The sequence below is a fragment of the Thermobia domestica genome, chromosome 7 (assembly GCF_964235325.1).
Source record: "Thermobia domestica chromosome 7, izTheDome1.hap1.1, whole genome shotgun sequence".
Classification (NCBI taxonomy): domain Eukaryota; kingdom Metazoa; phylum Arthropoda; class Insecta; order Zygentoma; family Lepismatidae; genus Thermobia; species Thermobia domestica.
The window spans coordinates 164,954,540-164,978,525 of NC_137460.1; the positions used below are offsets into that span (position 1 = coordinate 164,954,540).

At 36.0% G+C, this 23,986-nt stretch overlaps 1 protein-coding gene across 10 annotated transcripts in view; it reads left to right on the forward strand.

Annotated features, from left to right (window-relative positions):
• The first annotated feature begins 981 nt into the window (after positions 1 to 981).
• exd (PBX homeobox extradenticle) overlaps positions 982 to 23,986 on the forward strand; it is a 1,150,921-nt gene continuing 1,127,916 nt past the window's right edge. For 8 of the 10 annotated variants that reach the window (XM_081765551.1, XM_081765553.1, XM_081765555.1 and 5 more), the window contains exons 1-2: positions 1,016 to 1,637; positions 1,853 to 1,926. In XM_081765551.1, the coding sequence (XP_081621677.1) occupies positions 1,441 to 1,637; positions 1,853 to 1,926 (271 nt within the window). In that variant the 5' untranslated portion in view covers positions 1,016 to 1,440. Of the gene's footprint in view, positions 1,638 to 1,852; positions 1,927 to 23,986 lie in introns of all 10 variants that reach the window. The other 2 variants (XM_081765552.1, XM_081765556.1) reach the window with 1 other exon arrangement.

The window sequence follows — 23,986 nt, forward strand, 5'->3', positions numbered from 1 at the left end:
AGAATACAAACCATATGAGCTCCCGCCGGGAATTAAACCTGGATCTCCCATGCTAAAAGACGCATACCGTATCTACGTAGCCACGATGGAAAGCTACAATATACAGTTGTATAATAAAATATACAGTCCTTCTCATTTTAAGCATATTGTAAAGTAATTGCCAGAGTATTTAGAATGTAATCTAAGTTTCCGTATCTGCACTAACTTACTTTCTCATTCTCAATCTTGACCAAACAAACAAGTAACAAATAACAAACTCACTCGAAGTTTGCGAGCCATAAAAGAGGAGGGAAGTGAGTGCAGTTTGATTGATTTATTTAGCTCATGCTCCTCCCCTTGTTGTCAGACTGCGTGATATACAAAGTCCATGCTACTCACACTACAATGATACGTTGGAATTCTACTACGAAAAGAAAGAATAATTTTCCCGAAAACCAACAAATTTACTGCATGGTTTCGATTTCTCATTACTGAATCACACTACCTTGATCTTATTATAATAATTTTTACTCAGTAAACACAAAACACCCTTTCCTATACCGTACAGACCAACACATGGTTTGTTTTGATTTTGAATAGCCCAGCCCTGGAAGCCATGTTGCTGTCATTTGTCTTACTTTACGATGACGTAAATTTTCATAAGGCGCCATTGCATGATTTTTCTAAGATCGTTCTCTCATTCAAAACGTGGGTTAGATTACCGATTAAATTAAGCCAATATTCTATTTTCTACATATAAAACAATTAGTGTTGTTTTATAGATGTTGAAAATCAATGTATTTAAAATTCGTGTTGGATATTGACCTTGACTCGAGCTACTCAGGTAGGTGGAGTCATCTTGCCAGACTGACACAAAGAACCTTGACGTGTTGGAACACTGTGTAGTCAGCGTTTCACACTTTTGTTTCAGAAAACTTTATGAGAATAAAAACTAGACTTCATAAAAACAATTTGGTATTATATTTACATACATAGTGCGGATTCATTATATGTTTGTGATAATCAATACAACGTATACAACCCTAGAAATCTTGCGCGGAGTTCGGCTGAGAGAAACTCTGGCATGGCGCTCCTCATGATTGGCAGCGTTTGTACAGAAAATAGACGCGCAAACTCGCAACCTCATTGGTTGCCTCTCAAAGCCTCACTTCCCTAAATGGCACTTGGACTGAAGGTTTTATGGCGTTCGGACTTTGAGTGGCATAACGCTGGAACCCTCCCCAAATCATTCCCCCTGTCTGTCAAAACTATTGCACCCAAACTCTATATTTTATTAGTGTTCTAAACAGAGTGTGTTGGAGGACGCATGCTGTCGGCTAGCTGTTGTGTGACTCGTGGTGAGTGGGTGATTTGTAACAGTGTATAAGTGGAGCGATACGTTTCATATCTCGGGCGGGTATTTACCGAGGAAAAAAAAGTGATTATTTGTGGTGCTGAATTATGGACGAACAGAGTCGAATGATGCACCCTGTTAGTTCGCAAGTTGGAATGATGCAGCCGTATGGCCTGCAACCTGTAGATCCAAGTCAGGGGGGCCCAACGACTCCTGATCAAGAAACAAGGAAACAAGATATAGGAGAAATACTACAACAAATAATGAACATCACGGATCAGTCATTGGACGAGGCTCAAGCAAGGTAAATAAAACTTGTTTATAATTAATGACGTTAACTTACCTTGTTAAATGATGTAATAATCTTTGTAATGCAAATTAAAATTTTGTTTTCTCCCGTGATATCGTTTTGGTATAAAACATATTGCGTTGTAAAAAGAAACATCGGATGTTCCTTGTAATTTTATCCTCTGTTGTGATACCAGTACCGTAGAATTAATTGAGTGTTTATATTTACAGGAAACATACGCTCAACTGCCATCGGATGAAGCCAGCTTTGTTCAGCGTATTGTGTGAAATCAAGGAAAAAACAGGTCAGTACTTATTCAATGTGATTCTGTTTTGTTGAAAGCATGGGCGCCGCCATGTTGAATGTTACTGCTAGGAAAAAGACTGTTCATGCGTACAGGTAGCTCCATCACGTTCATGCCGTCACGTTTGCTGAAGGATGCGACTGTGCAGGCTAATCATTCACAATCTGCTGCCAGTCTGCATGACAGCTTAGTACAAAAAGCTGAGAAGGGGGAGGGAGTGACGGATGACATCTTGACGATCACCCTCGTTGATAATACGGAACGTATTTTGGCGTGTGAGCCAGGCGTCAAAACAGCTGACTGTTAATCGAGCGTTTTCAGATTTCTATTGCCCGGAATTTAGTATTGAAATATTAAAAGTAATACACTTAAGTGACAATCGGCGACATGGAGATTGATTGTAACTCGCAAAGTTGGTTGCATATCAAATTCATAATAGTGGTTTAAGTTCTCTTGTGTTTCCGACACATTTTATTATTATTTACTTTTTGCAATGAACAGCGTTAAAAAAGAAAAAAGTCAATGTATGAAATGAAGAAATTCTTACTAAACTACAGAGGGTACATACTAAGTAAACATATCAGCGGAATGATTGTTAGTGATTGCCAACAGGAGGCAAGCAGCGTTCAATCGTGTTATTTGCATAGGTCATGATTGGCTGTTTCGAGTTTAGCATATCCATATAGCTGCTATTTTGAGATTCGCCCCTGAGTAAATAATTTTCGTATAAAGCAGATCTCATGCGTACGGAGATAAACGATAATAATAATCGATGTCGTGGAGGAAGTGTGATGCGTATTTTTGTCAAGAACGTTGAGCATTGAAAGTAAGAAAAAAGTAACAGAAAAGAAATACATCGAAAGTATTTTAATCAGAATTGCTCTGAAGTTGCAAGTATTTTTAAAACTTTTTTTTTCTTTTTTGTTTACACATGTAAATCGCGTACAAAAATAGCTGCTGGATGTGTTCCGTGCTTTCTCTGTCTGCTATGCAATTTCAATGCTAAATATGAATGCAAATTTCAATTCAAATTTTGAAGATTATTTAATTTTATACATGAAATGTTAAAAAAAGTAGCGTCGTTTATTACAGTTAGATCTTCTGATGTGCTATCACTCCACATAATCTCTCACGGGCATGTTCCGGAACGGTTTTCCTCAATGCAACGCAAAATTTCCTTTTTACTTCGCTGTAATCGGCATCAGAGTGATATTGCTTGACTCCTTTAGTCTTTACAATTAGTGATTCGTATATTCTTGGTTTGCGATAGCGTGCGTTTTGGTTGGGAGATGTGATGTTTCAAATTCGGTTTACGGAGAGGCACAAGTGTCGGCAAAAGGGTTGTAAAGTTTTCTGCAGTACTGTTTACGGTACACTGTCGGTCATTATAAGAAAGAATAGTTTAATTTGTTCATATAACATAGCGTCGTATATAATAGTACTTGTTCATTTTAAGTGTGTGTATCGAAATTCACAACAAATTAGCAAATATTGGTGTCAAATTTTCGGATGTACGAGTAATGTAACCCAATTCTGCAACACCAGTTAGTTCCATTTCTCACTTGGGATGATGTGTACGGTGAATTCGGATTGGTTGGTTATATGTTAATTCATGGGTGCACCAATACAACTTTCTATGGCGAACTCAATTAAAATTGTATCAATCCTTGTCTTGTCCTACATACAGTCTCGTAGTGAATAGTCGTTTTATTGTAGAGGTATACTTACTGTTTTTATAGTTATTGTTCCCCCGTTTCTTTAATTTTAGCAAGTTTTGCTGACTTGAAGAAAACGTGAAAACTCACAAGCATGGTGGTCGTCCACCACAGTGCCCGCTTGGTGCAGTCTGGGATCGAACCAGGAACCTCATGTAGCAGAGGTGAGCGCTCTACCACTGAGCAATCAAGTCATCACCTTGCTATCCTTTTCGACTATCGGTTTTATTTAATTATAATATGGGTACTGTTGAACAACTTATCAGTGGATTTATAGGTTCAATACCGGTAATTCCACAACCCATGTGCTATCATTTGAATGAAATTAATCTTTTAGTTTCACGTTCTAAAGTTATGCACTTAGGATAAGGAAATAATATAAGTGCATGATTGTGAAATTAATGTATTTTATGTTTCCCACCGGGAATCGACCTCGGGATCATGTACGCCAAAAGCATACGTTCCACCCACTAGACCAGGGAAGAGGACTGTGCTATCATACTATTGTTATTTTTTTCTAATTCTTTTTTGTCTTTAACGCTGAAGGACACGGTAAAAAATTAATGAAGTGAATCGAATGGTCAAAGGACATTGCATATTGCCCATAGCTGAAGCATGATTAAACTTGCGACAGACCTGTCTTGTAATTGCCAACCTGGTGCCTTTAAACGTTCTGTCCGTGATTGATTGGTTTGGAGCTGAGCGTCTCATTCAGCACCGAAGCTATGAGATGGGATCCCCATCTCGCCGTGAGATCCGAACCACATTAGCGCTTGTAATCGAACACGGCTCTTCCGCTAACCATTAGCTCGAGGGAGTTTCTACTTGACCATGCTAGCCGGCTTGTATTGTATGTATGCTGTCTTGAAAGATTAACTGAATTTAATTTTTCAAAATAATTTTGAATTGTGATAGCGCCAGTATGAGATTTTTTTTTCTTCGTAAGTGTCAGTAAAGAATATGAAGTATATTACATTACACAGGGATTACTGAACAGGGGATTTGTCTCACATTAGTAAACTGTTTACTTGATCGAAAGTTCATGTGCTTTTTAACTACTTCTTTCGGAGTGCGGATGCCGGTTGCGGATCGGAATAGGGCTTAGCGGACGTTTTGAACGTTCAGTCTAGTAGTTGATCCGCAGATTGAGAAAACACTCGATAGATAATTATCTTTGAGATAATAATTAGGCGTAAGTTGATTTGAAAATTCTTCAGGCAGTGTCAAAAAGTTACACAGGGAAAATACAGCTGAGTCTCATTCTTTGTTATAGATTAGCGGGGTGCTTTTTTCTCTTGGAGGTTCATGAGGTTTGAAACCAACGTTAGTTGTAGGCCTGGCCTCAGTGCTGAAAAGGGACTAAAGGGCCTCAGTGCTGATATATAAAAAAACAATATCTATAAAACAACACTTTACTGATGTGCCTTTGCTGATGAGTTTCTGCTTAAGTGGAGTTTGTTGACAAGTACTCCGGCAGTGTTACACGCTGCACTACTGATCTCTATACAGGTGTGCACGGGCTCGGGCGTACTAAGCATATACAGTATAACTTCGGGCTCCGGGCATAAATTTTTAAATATATAACCATATTTCTCGGGGTTTTTCGGGTCTAACTTTGTAAATATACTGTACAACGATATATATTGCACTGTTCTTTCTGGAGAACTTTTAAAGCACAACTGTAAACTTAAACCTCTAATATCTATAAATAAAAATACAATTTTGCGTTGATTATTAAATTTCTGCAATTCGGGCTTATTTGATTATCTAATGAGCTCAGGCCTAAATGCTAAAATATATTTTCGACTGGTCGGGCGTCACATTGTAAATTCACGGGCCGCGCCAAGCTCGGGCTGAAAATTCCGGCCCGTGCAGACCTCTAGATCTCCATAGTGTTTGTTTCTCAATACATCATTGTTCACTGCCAGTGTAATTAAATTAAATATATTTTAGGTTTAATTTTGGAGGCCCGTATCCATCGGAAGTCTTGGGGGCGGTCCCCCTAAAATTTTCACGGAAGGCTTGCAAATTAACTATAATGTGGTTGGATGGGCCCCCCTGACTTCTTCCACCCTCCTACATTTTTGGGCTGGCTACGAGCCTGCTTCTACATATAATTCTAAGTTACTGTTTGGCATAAGTAGGTCCAGCCGATTGTCGGGATAGGTGAAATTGTAGATAATGGTGGTTTCGAAAAAGGGGAGATAAATAGGTAGACTGATAGGTGGCGTCACAGTGTTATGGGTATGTGTGTTTACACTATATAAGTTCATTAAAATATTTCATTCAGTACATTACATGAAATAAGGTAAACTGAGAGATTTGTATCTAATATTTCTCCTATTGTATGCTTCGTTTAGTTTGAATTTTGTTTATCTGGCAGTAGCATTGATTAGGCCCTTAATTTCTTTGTTTATAGTTGTTCAGGGATTCCTTGTTCTTCTTCGTATTTTTTTCCCCCGTAATTTTCCACTATTTGTATTGCAATCGTACTTTTTTTTTCGTACTGTCTCAAGGCAGAACGTGTTTGGAAATGTTAGCTCTAATTTTTCAATCGCAGTATAGCCTAATAAAGGAAAGCTGTATTGGAAAGGAAGTAATTTAATTTTCGTCAACTTCACGAGCGTGTCATTTGGAATGGAAGGTTTTGTTGTTTGTTTTAAAATTTGAGATAGGAAATCACGTTGAATTAATAACAAATTATCAACTAATTTATACCACTGTGAAACGTATATTTCAGTTGCTTGTGGGAATGCGTATTCCGATCTCGCGTTAAACTGTGGGTGTTGTAAAGGGGCAGTAAGTAAATGAAGTTTATTTGTAATCAGTAAGGATGTTTTAATAGATATAACATAATTGTCAGTAGGGAAAGTTCTGATGTCCGTTCATTTAATTTCCAGAATATTTTGATCAGTATTGCTTTTCTTGGGCCTTTATATCTTTCAGTAGTGTAAGTAGTTTTGAGTTTTGTAATGATAATCTTTAAGAAAATAAGAGTTTTAGTTTCGATTTTCCCGAATACTTCTATAATGCTACATTTTCCATTCTTCTGTTCTTGCTTTTGAAATCACGAAAACTATTTGTTTGTTCAAACGTTGCCCAGAGTAACGTTGAATGTTCTTCAAAAGGCCAGTGCCTTTTGTATATTTTATATAAAAGTAGTATGAAACAGGGCTGATGGTACTGATTACTTAAAATGTGCTGCAAGGGCTTGGATGTCCGTGAAATCAAAGCAGAGGACGGCAAGCGTAAAACTTCAGTAATATAATATTTAATTAAATCATTAATTATTTCACTCCGAAGGGAATTGTGATTTGCCAGCATATAAGCCTAGACAGATATTATTTCGAAATTGTACAATGGATGCGTAAAATTTCAGCATTCCTTTATTTGTAATAATGCAGGGGAATGGAAATCAAGTAACAGTTTAATTGTTATTGCATAAAAAGTGAATATGATAAGTTTACCGGAGTCTGTGTAGTACTTATGATTATGTAGCAACTTCTGAATTTTTGACGAAACAACTGGTGTGTCGCAGAGTGTATAAGGAATTGCAATTTCAGGTTGAAACATTCATAACTAAGACTGTAGTTGAAACTTGTTTCAAAGTTTTCCTGAGCACGTTTACATACAAAAGTGGACAATACAGCAATACAGGCTTTTAAATAACATGTTTAACTGTTTGCTTCTTTCTGTGTTAAATTTTATTAGTTTTTTTTTCTTCTTTTCTTAATGTTATACACCTACGTAACTTAGTATTTCATGGTACACAATCTGAGGATTACATTAAATTGTTGCCTTTCTCTGTCTGATGCTTTTCAGTCATACGTAAGGAATGAATTGATAAGTACATTTAATTACGATGGGGATAAGTGTTTGCAAGATTGAATTAGGGGTGTAGGCCAAGCTTTATAAAGCAGAATTTCCCTGTATTGACTGTATTATTGTTATTATTACGCTGAAGTTGATGCTCGTATTCTGTTTTCCTCTTTAATCCCCGAACTTCCGTTTTGTTCAATGTATGAATCTGTAGGGATTCATGATACTGTGGATATTCTTATTTGTACATTTCCGCTTGGCAGTATTCGCTTATTGCATATTCAGTGCATTACATCAGGTTTTGTATGATTAGGAAAATAGTTTTCAAAGGTTCCTTTTAATATCGGCTTGGGTATATTTTCGGTCAAAACTTTCTGGGCCTATTCAGTCGTTTTCAGCGTTGTGTTAATAGTTTGAGTAACGCATAAAGAAACACGTTATAATTAGTTAGCAATTGTCTATAACGAAAAATCCCAGCCGCGCATTTCCGGAGAGTTGTGTAAGGACATTATGAATTTATATAAATGAGTAATAAGTAAATATAATGCTGGAAATTAACGTTCAGTGAAAATTAAGCAAAGTATGTATGGTCTAGTAGTGAACAGGTATTTAATACTGAAAATATTGACTGTAATTGAAACTATATACTTCGTATTCAAAGTCATTTTTACATTTTTCTAGAAATGCTTCTGCAAATCGTTTCATGGTACTGTGTGCGTCTAAATTAAAAAAAAAAAAAAAAAAAAAAAACTATTTCATATGTATTTTTTTCTTATACCACAATAAGACAACTTTTTGTTTTTTCGTCCGGTTTATTTTTCCAAATATCTTGCAGTCTCAACCTAAAGAACTTACCGTCCATATGGACTCCTTGATATTTTTATTTAATTTATAACAAGAACTAAATTCTAAAAATATTCAGCTGCTAATAACTGCTAAAAATAAAAGTGACGCGCTTGTAAAAAAAAAAAAAAAAAAAAAAAAAAAAAAAAAAAAAAAAAAAAAAAAAAAAAAGATCATGTTAATCGTTATGATCACAACTAAATTGTAATCGCGCCTAATAATAAGGAAATAACTATTTTTTGTCCTTTATTTTCTTGACTATATAATAATCAGGGTTTCAGGAATTTCGTTTTAATATCCTGAGGTCCGCCCTTAGCTTTTATTTATACTTGTCATTTTAAGTGAATTTCCAATTTTTCTGCTGCTTATTTTGGAATTTTAGATGCAACTTTAATTTATTAAATTATCTGTATTATTTCCTTACTCATAATCCTCCCTCGTAATCGTCAGAGAGTCGGGGTAAATTACTTGGTTTCTAGTACTCGGAAATTATTTCATCTAATCAAAATCCTTAGCAAATTTTCTCACGATGAGCAAACCGATTGTTTTTATATATAAATTTGTGATGAATTTCAGAAGACTTACTTTGAGAAGTAAATTTATATTCAATGTATATTAAAATTCTTATCAGATGATCTTTGCATTCAAGAGTACGAAGTTTCAAGTCAATTCGAAATTTAGGTAAAGCGTTGATTATAGCGTTTTAAGATCTGATTTGGTCATATGTAAAATTTACCATATGTAATGTATGTATGTATTGTTTCGTTTTCCCTTCCACTGTTCAGTTTACCGATCAGCTTGATTTTAGTAAATCGTGTAGGTACACGTTGGGCGATATAGTTTTCAACCACTGTGTTATTTTATAATTTTCGAAGCAATCGAAAAAATTTTGCAATTTAATTATGTTAAAAGTATTAAGTTGTCGGTTGCGAAGTCTTTGGCATCGGATTTGATGTGTACTTAGTTTGTAGAATTTTGTATGGTTCTTCAGTAGAATTCTGTTTCGCTGTTGCTGCTTTTCATTTCTGGAGCTGCTGTTTGGTGGAACGCGCTACAGAACTCTTTGAAGCATGGGATGAAGAACCGAATAGCACCGCAGCGTTTTTTTCTTTCCAGATAATATATTGGTTGCGTCATTTTTATTTTATTATATATTTTTTTAAATCAAAAAAAAAATGTTGGTTTTGAAATATTATGATGATAGTACGGTATTCCAGAGTTGCGGCGATATTTGCATTCACACTTATTTCGTTACTGTCGGTTGTGATATGCGGCTAAAGTATAATTTGAAATACTCCGTTTGTTCACCAAATACAATTTGAGTGAAATTTATTTTCATTACGTTTTTACCTTATCCGTGTCCGATATTTTAAAAATTGAAATGCATTCTAATTACTATTATTTATTTTCGTGAGCGATTACAAGACTTTTATGTCCATTTCATACTACAAATAATTAACAGCGAGAGGGTGTTGATAAGTTCTGTATATTAACAGGAATCTAGTTTAATAAAAAGAATAAGTTTGTCCAGTTTTTGTAGTCAACAGTAGCTTCTCTGTATATATATGTTTTGAAATGCAAATCGTATGATCAGGTTAAAATAAACGTGCAATATATAATCACTAGATATTGCTAAAGGTCGTATTCGTGTAGTAAAGTTATTTTATTGTTCAGGTGTTCAAACAGAGAACTTGCTTATCGGACAGTGATTTCCAGTATTACGTAAGTCAACTGCGAATGCCCAGATTTGGAGCTTTTTCTCCTTATAACTAGAGCTTGAAAAACTCTCACGTGGCTTAATGGCTAGCGGGAGCCGTGACTTACCATCGATATGGTGTACTTGAATAAAGAAGCAGTTTCAGTGATAGTTGTTCAGGGTTTGTGCCAAAACTTTTTTTCCCTGGGTTCTTCAATTGGAAGGCCTTAAGGCATTTTTTCTTTGTTGTACTTTCTCACTTTAGTCAAAAGCGTATAATTCTCATTTAATTCCTGTTAATTTTGTTGAAATCAGCATTAGCATGGGTGGATTTTAATATTTATCCTACTCCTAACGGAAGTATCTGTTGTGGAGGCGTCAGGTTTTTGCAATGTAAGCCTAGTTGAACCATTAAAACTTAGTTTGTGAATTGCTGGATTTACATGACCATGTAGAGTCAATTGCCCACCTAGAACCCTATTTCTTGAGAAGGCGTTGATCTATCTAAGAGTGATGGTTTTGATCTATAATAGAATGATACAGAGTTTTCCAGTTTAATTAAAATCGAATGATTTTTTTTCTTCTAAAGAGGTTGATTCAGATCAACTTTATTTTGCTTAAAATGAAAATAAATTGCAGTATTTGTGATCATTTGGGACACTAATCGAATGTAAGGCTGAAACACGTATCTTAATCCGTACTATGTGGCAGTAAAATCTTTATAACGTTACTGTAAACTGAATGCCTAATTTCCTAGATTTCAAGTTCGGAGACTGTGAATTTTGACAATGTACTTGATTTTATCTTTTCATTTTGTACCTGATAGTTTGAATCCATTTCATATTCATTACCCGGTTTTAGTTTAGGATTGTACGTACATTTTGTGCTAATACATAACGTGATCTTCATGCCGTAGTTGGCATATCGTAAATAAATAAGCAAATGGGAAAAGGATATTTTTAGAAATACTATTCTTGTAGAAATAAAAGTTGCTCGTTCATGACACTGCCTACGTATTGTGCAAGGTGTATTTCTATTAACTACTCATAATTTTACATATTGTACTTTTACCGTGGTTATACTCAGTAGAGATAACTTGACTGACACACACACACACACACACACACACATATATATATATATATATATATACAGTGGCGTATTTACGATTTTGTTTCGGGGGGGGCTTTGCCTGGAAATGTGAAAATTTGCAAGATATTTCATTTACTTTACTATACTAAGCAAGATTTCGGGGGGGCTTAAGCCCGGAAGCCACCCCCTAAATACGCCACTGTATATATATATATAAATAATTCGAAAACACGTCGAATATTTTCTTTCCACTTAGAGAAGAAAGTCTACTGTAAACCTCAACTGTACCTCCCCTAATTATCCAATTGAAATTTACTCTGATGTGTTGTGTAGGTTACGGATGAGGCATTCAGCTGCTAGTACGTTTGTGTGAATGTAGCCAATAAGAGGGAGATTGTAGAGGGAGAAGTGGAACGTTTTCCGAATTTTCCCTCTAAATTTGGGCATTAAAATTTTCTGTGGCTGGTAACACTGTTAGTATATAAACGTAAACCATCTTAAAATAGTTTGGTACACCACAAATATATTCTAGAAGTATCACGTCGATATTTAAGAAACGAAGCTTGTAATAATAATAATAAAAAAGTTGATTATGATAAACAGAAAAGTGAAGAAAATCAAGAATTAGAACCTAGATCTGAATTTTTCGTGCGTTCCATCTTACCCAATTGTAACGATCTGTACTTGCTTTTGTTCAGTAAGGACTGATGTTCGGCTGGCCTAAGTTGACTTACGTTCATACGTGTAGGTACGGATCTATAATTTTGAATTTTTTGATTGAAAAATAGGAAAATAAAAATTTCTGTAGTTGGCAACACTGATTTTGAGTTCAAATTTGTCTTACAATGTAGGTATGTATCTATATGAGGTATATACCTGACAAGACCTAAGTAGTTTTCTCTAAAACCGAGGGAGGTATACTGAAAAAGACTAAGAGAAAAAAATTGGAAATCGAAAATTTTCGTTTTTTGACTTTGGTCCCAAATTTGAGGGGGGAAATTCGACACTCAGGAAAGAAGTTAACATCAGGATACGCTTTGGTCCAATCATATTTGATATGGGAAAAAATCTTTCCGATATTGTAACTAAATTTTATGTCAATTTCCTCTGTCGTAAGTAGTGGCGGGCACGAAAACCGGTTCAGTTTTCACCGAAACTGGTTATCGTTTCTCCAAAACTGGTTCGGTTTTTCACCGGATCCGGTTTTCTTCCAAACCGGTTCCGTTTTTCTCCAAAATTGGTTCTATTTCTGTCCAGAATAGTGTTTCGTTGTTCTCCGGAAACCGATTTCGTTTCCACAGAAATAGTTTTAGGTCCTATGTGTGTTCCAAAGGTTTTAACCGAAACCAGTTTTGGTGGGAAAAAAATCGAACCTGTTTCCGGTTTTTATAAAAACGGTTTTACCAATCCCTAGTCTGAAGACCTTGGTTCCGTTTCATGTGTTTTGGATTCCACGTCTCATACAGCATCTTCGTTATCTTCCCTTCTAGGTGAAATGTAGAAAATCATTTAACTAACTTTATGGCCTATGGAACCCGAAGGTTCAATGCCGCGTTCGCAAAAGCTCTCCGCTGACTTGTATGCTCAGTCAACTGGATCCAGTTTCTACATTTTATTTGGCATTTGGACTTTTCATTCAAAGCAAATAAAACTTATTATCGAAGAACACTGTAATAAGTTTTTATTTGCTTTGAATGAAAGGTCAAAGTGCCAAATTTCATATATCGAACCTTAAAGGATTTCGAGACATGCACATCATATCCTGTTTATAATACAGGAACATGTAAGTCTGAGTAACGCTAATTAGTACATAGTTAAACTAAAAGATTTTGCATCGTATGTGCCTGTCTCATGCCAGTAAATGCCGTTAGCATGCAAGCAATTTGCAGACTTACTTAAAAGGTAAAAGCTAGATTGTTTAAATTTAACGATTTCAAATTTTGTCCCACTGTATTTAATGTTGAGCATGAATATTTGTATATATCTAGGGTAATATATTGTTACGGTAATATATTGCAGCTTAAAATTTATTTAAATTTATTTATTTCAAAATGATAGTACTGAACATGAACGAGCTTTGCTGTTTATTAATAGGCAGGGTGGATTGATTTAAATCAGTCTGATTTAAATCACGATTTTAATCAATTAAATAAAAATCGTTGATTTAAATCAAATTCCGATATGAATTAATTTAAAGTGGAAGTAAGTAAAATCCCGTTTATTATCTGTTATTTCAATTATGGAAGATAATAACCATAATACAATGAGACTCAAATGTATGTAAGCACAGTATGAAAACGAGTATCATGTAGAGAACGATCAGGGAAAATCCCATTTGAACGGGTAACGGGTGAACCCTGCTTTCTTCTCTTTGTAACACAGGGTTTTAAAATTTATATTCCAACGGGGAAATCACCATGGACATTTAAGATGAAAACTCTTTTGTGTCCACGTCTATTTGTTTGTTTCCAGGTAATAGGGGCGTATTTAGAGGGGTCCGATCCCCTCTGCGAAACAAAAAAAAATAATTTTAAAATTTTGGGCGAAATTTATGTACTAAATACATAGAAGTTCCTCGGAATCGTAATACGACAAATTTTGGATGCGTTAAAATATCGAATAATACTTTTGATAAAAGTGGATACTTGACCCCATTGCAGAACATGCCGTGATCTGCGATGTGATCGCAGAAAATTTGCCGCGCCCGTGCAGGAAAAATTGTCAGAGGAAATAAAATCTTCCAACAGAAAAGTATAAGAACGTGCCTGCTATGTATAGATATCTTAAATGCACGGACAATTCACATTTGAACTGTTTTTCACGTCACATAAAGCATATTTTTTAACAATCACAAGTGTTTCTTCTGCGAGAACTGATCATCTTGATTTTTTTTTTTTTTTTATTTATTTTGGAATTCCTGCAGAAAATTTTTAACTTACAAAAGCTCATCGCACAAAGACAAAGAAAGTTCTGCCATCGGCTAATATATAGGATCAGGAAACGATATTCACGAATAAATTAAATATCGACTAAAAGCAGGGAATTCGCGTTATTATTCAGTTCAAAATCTCGTATCGTCGCGAATTCTGTCGAGGAATTTGAAGCTTCAAAAATATATAAAACGATAATTATGCCTGTTGTGCTGTATGGTTGTGAAACATGGTCGCTTACGCTGAAGGAAGAGCGCAGACTGAAAGTATTTCAGAATAAAATCCTGAAACGAATATTCGGAACCAAAAGGAACGGAAATGAGGAATGGCGAAAACTTCATGATGAGGAACTGTATAATTTATATCGTTAACCAAACATTGTTAGGGTCATCAAATCTTGGAGGCTCAGGTGAGCAGGGCATGTAGCGAGAATGGAAGAAAGTAGGAACGCTTTCAAATTTTTAACTGGAAGTCCAATCGGAAAACGACCATTAGGAAGACCTAGGCACAGATGGGAGGACAATATTAAGATGGATCTCGCAGAAATAAGAATACAAAATAGAAACTGAGTTCAGTTGACTAAGAATAGAAGTCAGGAAGCTTTTGTGAACATGGCATTGAACCTCCGGGTTCCATAGGTCATAGAGTTAGTTAATTTCAGTTAAATTTATGTACACCTTGTCTCAAAAAGGTTGAGCGCATTCTTTATTGGTGTTTTGAGGCAAAAATTTTCTAAGTCCAGCTTCGGGTATCTTCGGGAAAAAGTAAGCCAGGTTCGAACCTCCAAGCCAGCCTTTGCAATCGGGAAAAAGTTTGCAGATGTGTTTTTCTTCTTTTAAATATAATAAGACTTGTTACCAAGTGTTTAAAAAAGCAACATTGATTGAAATACTTAATGATACAATATTTCGAAACCTTTCACATGCTTGTTTGTCATTTAGCTCTCTATACGTAATGGAGCATTTAAATACGTTAAAGAATCTTTCCATATGTAAAAGAATGCTCAAAGTTAAGAAATAGAACACAATTATCGCCTGAGTACTAAAATAAAAGTCAAAGTAGAACAGAAACAGCGTTTGTCATGGATATGAATGTCATAATTATCTTGAGATCCGTTATACATCGCTAGAAGCTTAGTTCTAGAAGTCCTTGTGTTAGCTCATTGGTAAGCTGTCGGATTCCAAATCATAAGGTTGTGAGTTCGAATCCCATCTGCGCTAATCCTTTTTTTAAAATTATATTTTCCGCAATGCATGAAAAATTATATAAAATAATTACATTAAAATACATAAGTTGTTTATATATAACATAATAATTGCAGAACATAGTAATTATTATGTTTAAAATATAACATCTGGGATAATTTTCACAGTAGGTCGTTATTATATATGAGAATCTTAAATACAAGTTAGGAAAATCGTTTAATAGCAATAAATAAGTTATGTAGTGTATTTATTTGCAGCTAGTTGTCATACAGATTTAACTTCTCAATATTCTCATTACAGTATATTATTTATATTCGTGAAATACAGTATATTCCTACGGATATAGAAAGTGTATAAACAGAGTATCCAAAGTCGTATCCTGCTTCAAGACACATAGCTTTTCCCGATCCCCTTAACGTCACGGGAAGAAACACAAATTCTCTTTAGAACGGAATGTCGTTACTTAGAGTCTCATTCGAATACGTTGAATATGCTTTTGTGTATTAATCTCTCTCTCTCTCTCTCTCTCTCTTTCGCTTTGTTTATGTGTGTGTGTGTGTTGCAGAATATCCCAAGTTGAATACAACATTTGCAAAGTATATGAGCATCATTGTCATCGAATACCAGAAATTGAAAGTCGTGTTTCTTCAGGTTAGGTTTGCGTGTTCATGTTAGCTCACTGGTAGAGTACGGACTTGCCACTGAAGAGGTCTTGAGTTCAAAGCCTACAGCTAATTATCATTCTTTTGTTAGTAGGATTGCACAGAAATTGGATACAAGGAGTGGTTTACTTCTAGAAATATTTTCAGAAGCGTTTAGGTAGCCCTGAAAAGGGCTGTTTTCGGGAGTTAAGGCGGGGTCATTAATATTGTGTCCAAGACCCTTCTGAATTTGTTACACGCTCCATTCTTCTGGGCATGGAATCTATTACATGGGTGACAAATCTATCTCCTTCCCCTACCTCCAGCCATGCTTCGGAAACAAGATGCCACAGGTCATCCTGAGTTCTTGGTGGATCTGCCTCAGGCCAACTTTCCCTTAGAGTACGCTTCACTTCTGCTCACATATTTTCCATGAGATTGAGGTCTGCTCCACGAGGCGGCCAGTCGATTAAATCAATCTCAGGGTGCCCTGCGAACCATTCCTGAACCACACGGGAATTATGTATTGGCGACTGGTATTGCTGGAACTGAATTACACCATCAGGCTGAAACAGATGGCACCATGATATTACTGATAATGTCTAAGTACTGAGCATTGTCCAGATGTCCTTCAATTCTATGAAGCTGTCCTGCTTCGCGACTGGAAATCCAACCCCAACATAAAATAGATACATGGCCACTGCGATTGCAAGCAGCCACATATCCATGGTCATATCGGGTGCCTTGGGTGATGTTGTGAATATGGATTCATCTGAGAAAACTACGTTTTCCCAATTGAGACCCACATTCGCCTGTGCAAACGCGAGACGGTAAATTTTGTGGTCGTCTGAGAGTTTTTCCTTCACGGCAGCAACACGGCCACGTAACCCAGCATGACGAAGCCTTCGCAGAGCTGTATGCTTACTACCAGGAAAGAGAGAAGCTTCCCTTATCTGTCTAGACGTCCTTAGTGGGTCTAACCGGGCTTCGTTTACTAATCTCGCATCTTGGGCTTCGGTTGACACATGCGGACGACCAGGAGATCGTAAATTACCAGTCTGACCTGTAGCACCATATTTCCGAATCCATTGCCTTCCTGTAGAGGCCGGGACACCTACTCGCCTGCTAGCTGCAGTTGCAGAATAACCTTCCAACTCCCATAAAGTAATTACTGCTGTACGTCTATCCATAGTTACCAATGTTCTGAGCTGTGAGAAGAAAGCAATAGGTAAAAGCTAGTACCTGACGTGTGATTGGTTACTTGAACGACACGCCTATTGTGGGGAACAGCGTTGCCAGATCTAGCATAATGATGCTAGATCTAGCATAATTTGCATGTCTCTAGCACCTAGCATCTTGCTTTTAGCATCCTGCCCAAATCTAGCACAATTTCAGCAAGTTATCAAAAAGCCGTAAAACCTGGAGAAGTTGGTCGTGGGAAGAAAAAGAACGGCAGAAATGTATCCTCTTCCATTGATTCATACACTCGGTAAACCATACAGGCAGTCTTATTTTCCTAAGTTCGGAACGGCTTTGGGCTTTTTTTTTTTTTTTGTGGCTCCACCCAGGGTTTTCTAATCCTTTAACTCCGAGGCATGGGCGGAGCTATGGGGGCCATTCTCCCCCCAACTTTTTGACAACTTCACCATCTTTACTTCTGACTTCATGATCATATTTATTCCTGAAATGACAGCTCCGAGACCGACCAAAAATCTGCCCCCTCCCCCAGCAGACGATTCCCAACTCCGCTTATGCTGCGAAGTAATTTTCTTTCAAAATATGTAAACAAAAACTTTGCATTCATTTATACGATATATACGCCATTGAGTTTGGCAACGACTGCAGTAATTTAGTTGAGTTAAAATTTTGGTGCGTGAAGTATTGAGTTCTATCCATGCATTCTTGCTCTCTGTGTATTTTAAGTTACGTTATCGTATCTCAACTTCGTTTTTTTTTAAACTCCTGAATTAGTAATTATGAGAATCTAGCATAATTTGACCGAATCTAGCATAAGTTCGATCAGGTTTTGGAATAATTCCGAGCTGTGAGTCTGGCAACGCTGGTGGCGAACGACTTGGTCAACGACTCGCGAAAGAAATCTGAAAATGGTGCACCGTAATAATAATAATAAAAACAGTTTTTATAAAGGAATATTAATACATACGAAAAGCTGTTTAAAGAATGAATTGTTATACTGACTTTACATGTATAAAAACATATACCATATACCAAACAGATTGAGCGATATGATTATAGCTGTTTTGAGACGAACACTTTCGAAGTCCAACTTCGGGTGTCTTCGGAAAACAGTAAACTAAAGCTGCTGGTTCGAACCTCCAAAGCCAACCTTAGTAATCGGGAAAAGATGTACAGATATGTTTTTCCTTCTGTTAAATATAATAAGACATGTTGAAATGGTATTAAGTGTAGAAAAAAGTAACATTGATTGAAATACTTAATGATACAATATTTCGAGACTATGTATTCACACTCTCGTTTCGTCATTGTGATTTCCATACGGAAAAGAGCATTTACGTATGAGCTCAGTTATATTTCAGAAGCAGCTTCCGAAAAGCGGTCATGTTAGCTCAGTGGTACACCACCGAGCGTTTAAATCGTGAGTTCGATACCCGTTCAGGTGAGATTCCTTTATGATATTCTACTTTCCTCAATGCATGAAAATTATGTAAAATAGTTACATTACAATTCATCAGTTGTATATATATTTTCATATCATCAGTTGTATATATGAGTTGAATATATATATGCATATCATTTCACGACATAAGTAATTCTTATCTTTAAAATATAACATCTGAGGTATTCACAGAACGTCGATGTGTTATGTGTGAATATTGAATACAAATTTAAAAAATCGTGTAATAGCAATAAATAAGTTGTGTAATATATTTATTTGCAGCTACTTTCATCGCAGATAACTTCTCAATACTCGCATTACAGCATTTAGGTAGAGCATATCGAAAATCGGATCGTGGTTCAAGACAAAAAACTAGCTAGCCCCAAACTGTCACGTAAGAAATTCACAAATCGCAAAAGTAAAGGGAAGAGATTGAGAGCGATAATTCCTTAATCGCTCACTCTCAACTCTCTCTTTATCTGCATTTATACATATAAAAGTGTATGTATGTATGTTCCATCATAACTCATGTATGCCTAGAGCAGGGTTTCTCAACCTGGGAGTCGCGGCCCCTAGGGGATCGCGAAGATAGGCGGAAGAGATAAATATAGTTAGAATCTAATACCAGAAATTATTTTTAAATATTATTTTTAATTTTGTTCTGATAGGCATACTTTTATTTTTTATACACACTGTAAAGAACAATAAAAAATAAGTCTACTGAACATTTTCAAAGGGTGTAGAATTCGTGTTACTATTCGGTTCAAAGTCTCTTGTCGTCTCAAATTCTGTCGAGAAATTTGAAGCTTAAAATATACAAAACGATAATCATGCCTGTTGTTCTGTATGGTTGCGAAACATGGTCGCTTACTCTGAGGGAAGAACATAGACTGAAAGTATTTGAGAACAAGATCCTGAGACGAATATTCGGACCCAAGAGGAACGGGAATGGGGAATGGCGGAAACTTCATAACGAGGAACTACATAATTTATACGGTTACCCAACATTGTTAGGGTCGTCAAGTTTAGGAGGCTTAGGTGGGCAGGTCAGGTAGCTAGAATGGAAGAAAGTAGAAACGCTTTGAAAGTCTTGACTGGAAGACCAAACGGAAAACGACCATTAGGAAGACATAGGGGCAGATGGGAGGACAATATTAAGATGGATCTCGCTGAGATAAGAATACAAAGTAGAAACTGGATCCAATTGGCTAAGGATAGAAGTCAGTGTAGAGTTTTTGTGAACGCGGCATTGAACCTCCGGGTTCCATAGGCCATAGAGTTAGTTAGTTAGTAGAGTTGTTTAAAAATGAATTTAAATCAAAGAGGTATGATATAAAACTAATGAGAACTGTATATAGAAATACTAGAAAAATACACATGAAACAAAACCTGCACATTGAAATACAATTAAAATTAAAACCTAATGAAATACCTAAGCATGGTGTAATTTCACTAGTGCAGCAATGCCCGGTTCAATCTTCATGACGAATATTATCAAGCCGTTTTCAACTGATAAGCGATTTCTTATCTTTGTTTTAATGTTTACCATTAAAAAAAAAAAACACTTTCGTACAAGTACGATATAGCAAATGGAATTATTACTTTTAAAGCAGCAATCACCAGACCAGGATATTCTTCTCTCCTCATCAGGCAGAACTTGTCCAAGTCTTCGTTACAGAAAACCAGTTGCAAAGACTTGTCGCATGATCATTCTATTATTTGGTCAAGAAGTTGTGGGCTTAGATCGGATACGTTAATGGCCTCTTCAATGAAGGAGTTTAACATCCATCTTGAACCAGCACCTTCGTCGTTGGGAATATAGATATTACAGTTACTGTATCCACTGTCAGTGCCGGGCGCCGAAAAGAGGGGCCACACATTTCGGAGGAAGTGTGTTACTCAAGTTAGGAAAGTGCATGTGTACATGTGTAAAATAGAAGGAAAAACGTAATAAAATGTGCTCAAAATTAAGGAAAGGTAGGGTTTATTTTGAAAATGTTATTGAGCTTCGTGCCAACCATGGTGGCGCTTCGTAGCTAGTCTGTCGACGTCACTCATATATACGGTGACATCGTACTATACTCTCGCCCCGGGCAATGATTTTCCATGGCACTGTTCACTATAAACAAAAAAAAATGGATTCTACTATTATAGAAATAGGTATGTTAAAAATCCCACACAAGCTTATTATAAAACAAATTATAAAAGGGTCGCTGGCAAGAGCGTGTGATAAAAGGGGATCGTGATAGGAATTAGATTGAGAACCACTGGCCTAGAGTAATTTTAACCACATTTCTTATAGTTTCAAAAAGAGTGCTGTCGGGTTACCTATGGTGAATGGGAGGGGGATACATATAAAAGATTGCTAGAAAATGATCGATATTAGATTCATAGTTTTCGGGGTCGCTTAGATAAATAGTGAGACTTTCAATTTCGCTTAACTCCGATTAAGCTCTCATTAGTAGGGATGGGCACGAACGACTTTTCTTTGAAACTCGACTCGACTCGAAACAGACATCTTTGAGGTCTACTCTTGGACTCGGCGCGAAAAATATCTTCCAACTCGACTCGGATTAGAGTCAAGTCGAACCAAAACGAGCCAAATCCTGTGTGTAGTCCTACCTAGACAATACATAGACAATAATTATTCTATCATCAATTATACTACTGTTACTACAAATAATAATAATAATAATAATAATAATAATAATAATAATAATAATAATAATAATAATTATTATTATTATTATTATTATTATTATTATTATTATTATTATTATTATTATTATTATTATTATTATTATTATTATTATTATTATTATTATTATTATTATGACAACACCGTGTACAAACATGAACGATAGATGGTTAGTAAAGGAATACTAAAAGCTAGTTGACTGCCGACGTCGGTAGTCATGAAGTCTACAAGGCAAGGACATCGTTCATTACCCTAAGCTGTAAGCGTCGGTGGACTACAGATGGTCAACTATTAACCTCTCGCCAGAAATTGGTGGCCCCGCAGCGACGATCGTGATGGCCCAAGTTCCATATTGAAAACTTTACTACCAGCGGCAGAGACGCGATGAAACGCCAACGAACCACAAAATTACTCTCCCAAAATATGTTAAAATGCCTATATGTGTGATTTGTTTATATTTAGGTGAAACAAAAAAAACACAAAACAAATACCCCGGGGTGGACGCGAACTATCAATATTACGATTACTAGGCACGTGTTCTTCTGACTTCCCCACGGAAACGATCATAAAAAGCTTGGTTGTTGAAGGATAAATCATTGACGTCTTAATTTAGCCAATCAGACAAACCCCTACATCTCGAGTTCTAGGAGGTCATACCGTGAACCGTTTCAGATTTATTGCTTTCTGGTGGAGTACTATCCATGCGCAAAATTTGAGCATAATAGCCGACAGGCATCTTCGGTGTCTCTTATCTTTAGTACAATTTTAACCAGAGATGGTTTGGGTCAATGAAAATTTGATCCACGACCCACCATGACCCACTATGACCCACCACCCAAATGACCCATTGGCCCACTATGACCCATCAACCATCGTGATCCACTCTGACCCACCACCAACTATGAACCACTCTGAACCATTGCGACCAACTCCGACCCACCGAAACCCATCGACATCAACTCTGACCGATGACCCACGTCCTCCTCTCCATTGACTAAAGAGATTACACTTGTAATAAAACAAGACTGTGAAATTATCACTTATCGGAGTTTGAATTTCTACCGTCATTGGCTCAAGCACCTCTTTGTTACAATACTGGTGGGTCTGACCTTTACGATATATAATGGCAAAGTGTTTCTCATCTTCCGAATTAAAATGAATTTAAATTTATCATATGTAATTATTTCTTTGTTGCCTTACAGACACATTTCAGTAGAAAATAGGGTGAAATTTAAAAGTTTCGAATCAAGGAAAAGTAGACCAACGTAAAAAAAAAAAAAAAAAAAAAAAAAAAAAAAAAAAAAAAAAAAGAGAGAGAAACTAATTTTCTATATAATTAAGCATTCCGTACTAATTGGAAATGCCCATGTAATTAAGTTTAGAATACAAATTTTATGGCCATTTTTCTCTAACTTTATGGCTTGATTGCCTTATGCTCGGAACGCTCCATATATTAAACACCAGCTTCAGCAATTATAAATAGAAAGCAGTGGGTATAAAATTCAAAAAGAACTTTAGTTTGCATTACTCAATTTTTTTCTCAACTAATATCAATCGTTTTCGATTATTTTTACAAATCAACCCACTACCAATTTCCAATATATAGAAAATGCACCCCCGTCCCCCCGCTCATAAAAGACAATTTTAAAAAATGCCAGGGCGTATTCTCTTTATTTTTAATAAAGAGTTATATGCTGAATTTCAGCTCTCAGTTGAACGGCTTGTGAGATACTCAATTTTTCGCAAAAATTCGGACTTCTACTCCCCCTAAGGATATGTATTATAATGAAAGTGACACGCGTATGATAACTTCCCAGTTGGGATTGGAGCCTGATTATATACCAAACGTCAATTCATTTGACTTTGCAATTTGACCGTGATGATTACGCAGACATAGTTACTTTCAATTTTTTATGATACATATCCTTATTTCATATGTTACAGATGATTCAAAAATATTTTTTCAAGCAGTTAGCTCCTCTAGAATCTCACAGGCTGCATCCCAAAATCCAACTCCTACTATCCGATGACAATCCAAAAGTGACTGAACTTTTTTTATTAGGAACAAATGACAAAAGAAAAATGGAGATCTTGAAAGTAAAATGTAGAAAAGCTCGGTGCCCCCAATAACTCCATATTTCTCCGCCCCTTCATTCCGAACTTAAAAATAAAACTTAATTCGAATATGGTTAATTAGTGAACTTATTACAGTTAAATTCCACTCACTACATGCTACAGCTACAACTATGTAAGAAAAAATAACTGTGAAACATGTTCTGAATTACTATTACATTTCTTACGCTATTATTAAACATATTAGAATAGTAAAAGAGGATTGTTCGTGAAATAGTATATTTGCTCATGATTTTTAACTTTTTCATACGGAAAAAATTAAAATATTATTCAAGTTTTAAAATTTGCACTCTGCAAATATGTTGCCCTCTAGGCAATGGGACTAATGTGGACTAATGGGAAATGCTGCACTGTTAGCGGCGCTGAAAACTTATGATTCGATTCTAATATCGGTTGATTTCGATATCTTTATGTCGCTACGTAACCACCCTGGGTGCTAATGGGAGCTTAATTGGACTTGAATTGAAAGTAGAGCTATTCACCTAAGCGACCACGAAACTATGGATTCAATAATAATATCGACCCGTTTCTAGCATTTTTGATATGTATCCCGACAGTACTGTTTTTCCAGACTGTAAGAAATATAGTTAAAATTGCTCTAGATATATCAGAATTATGTTGAAACACACACATAAATCCACTTTTATATT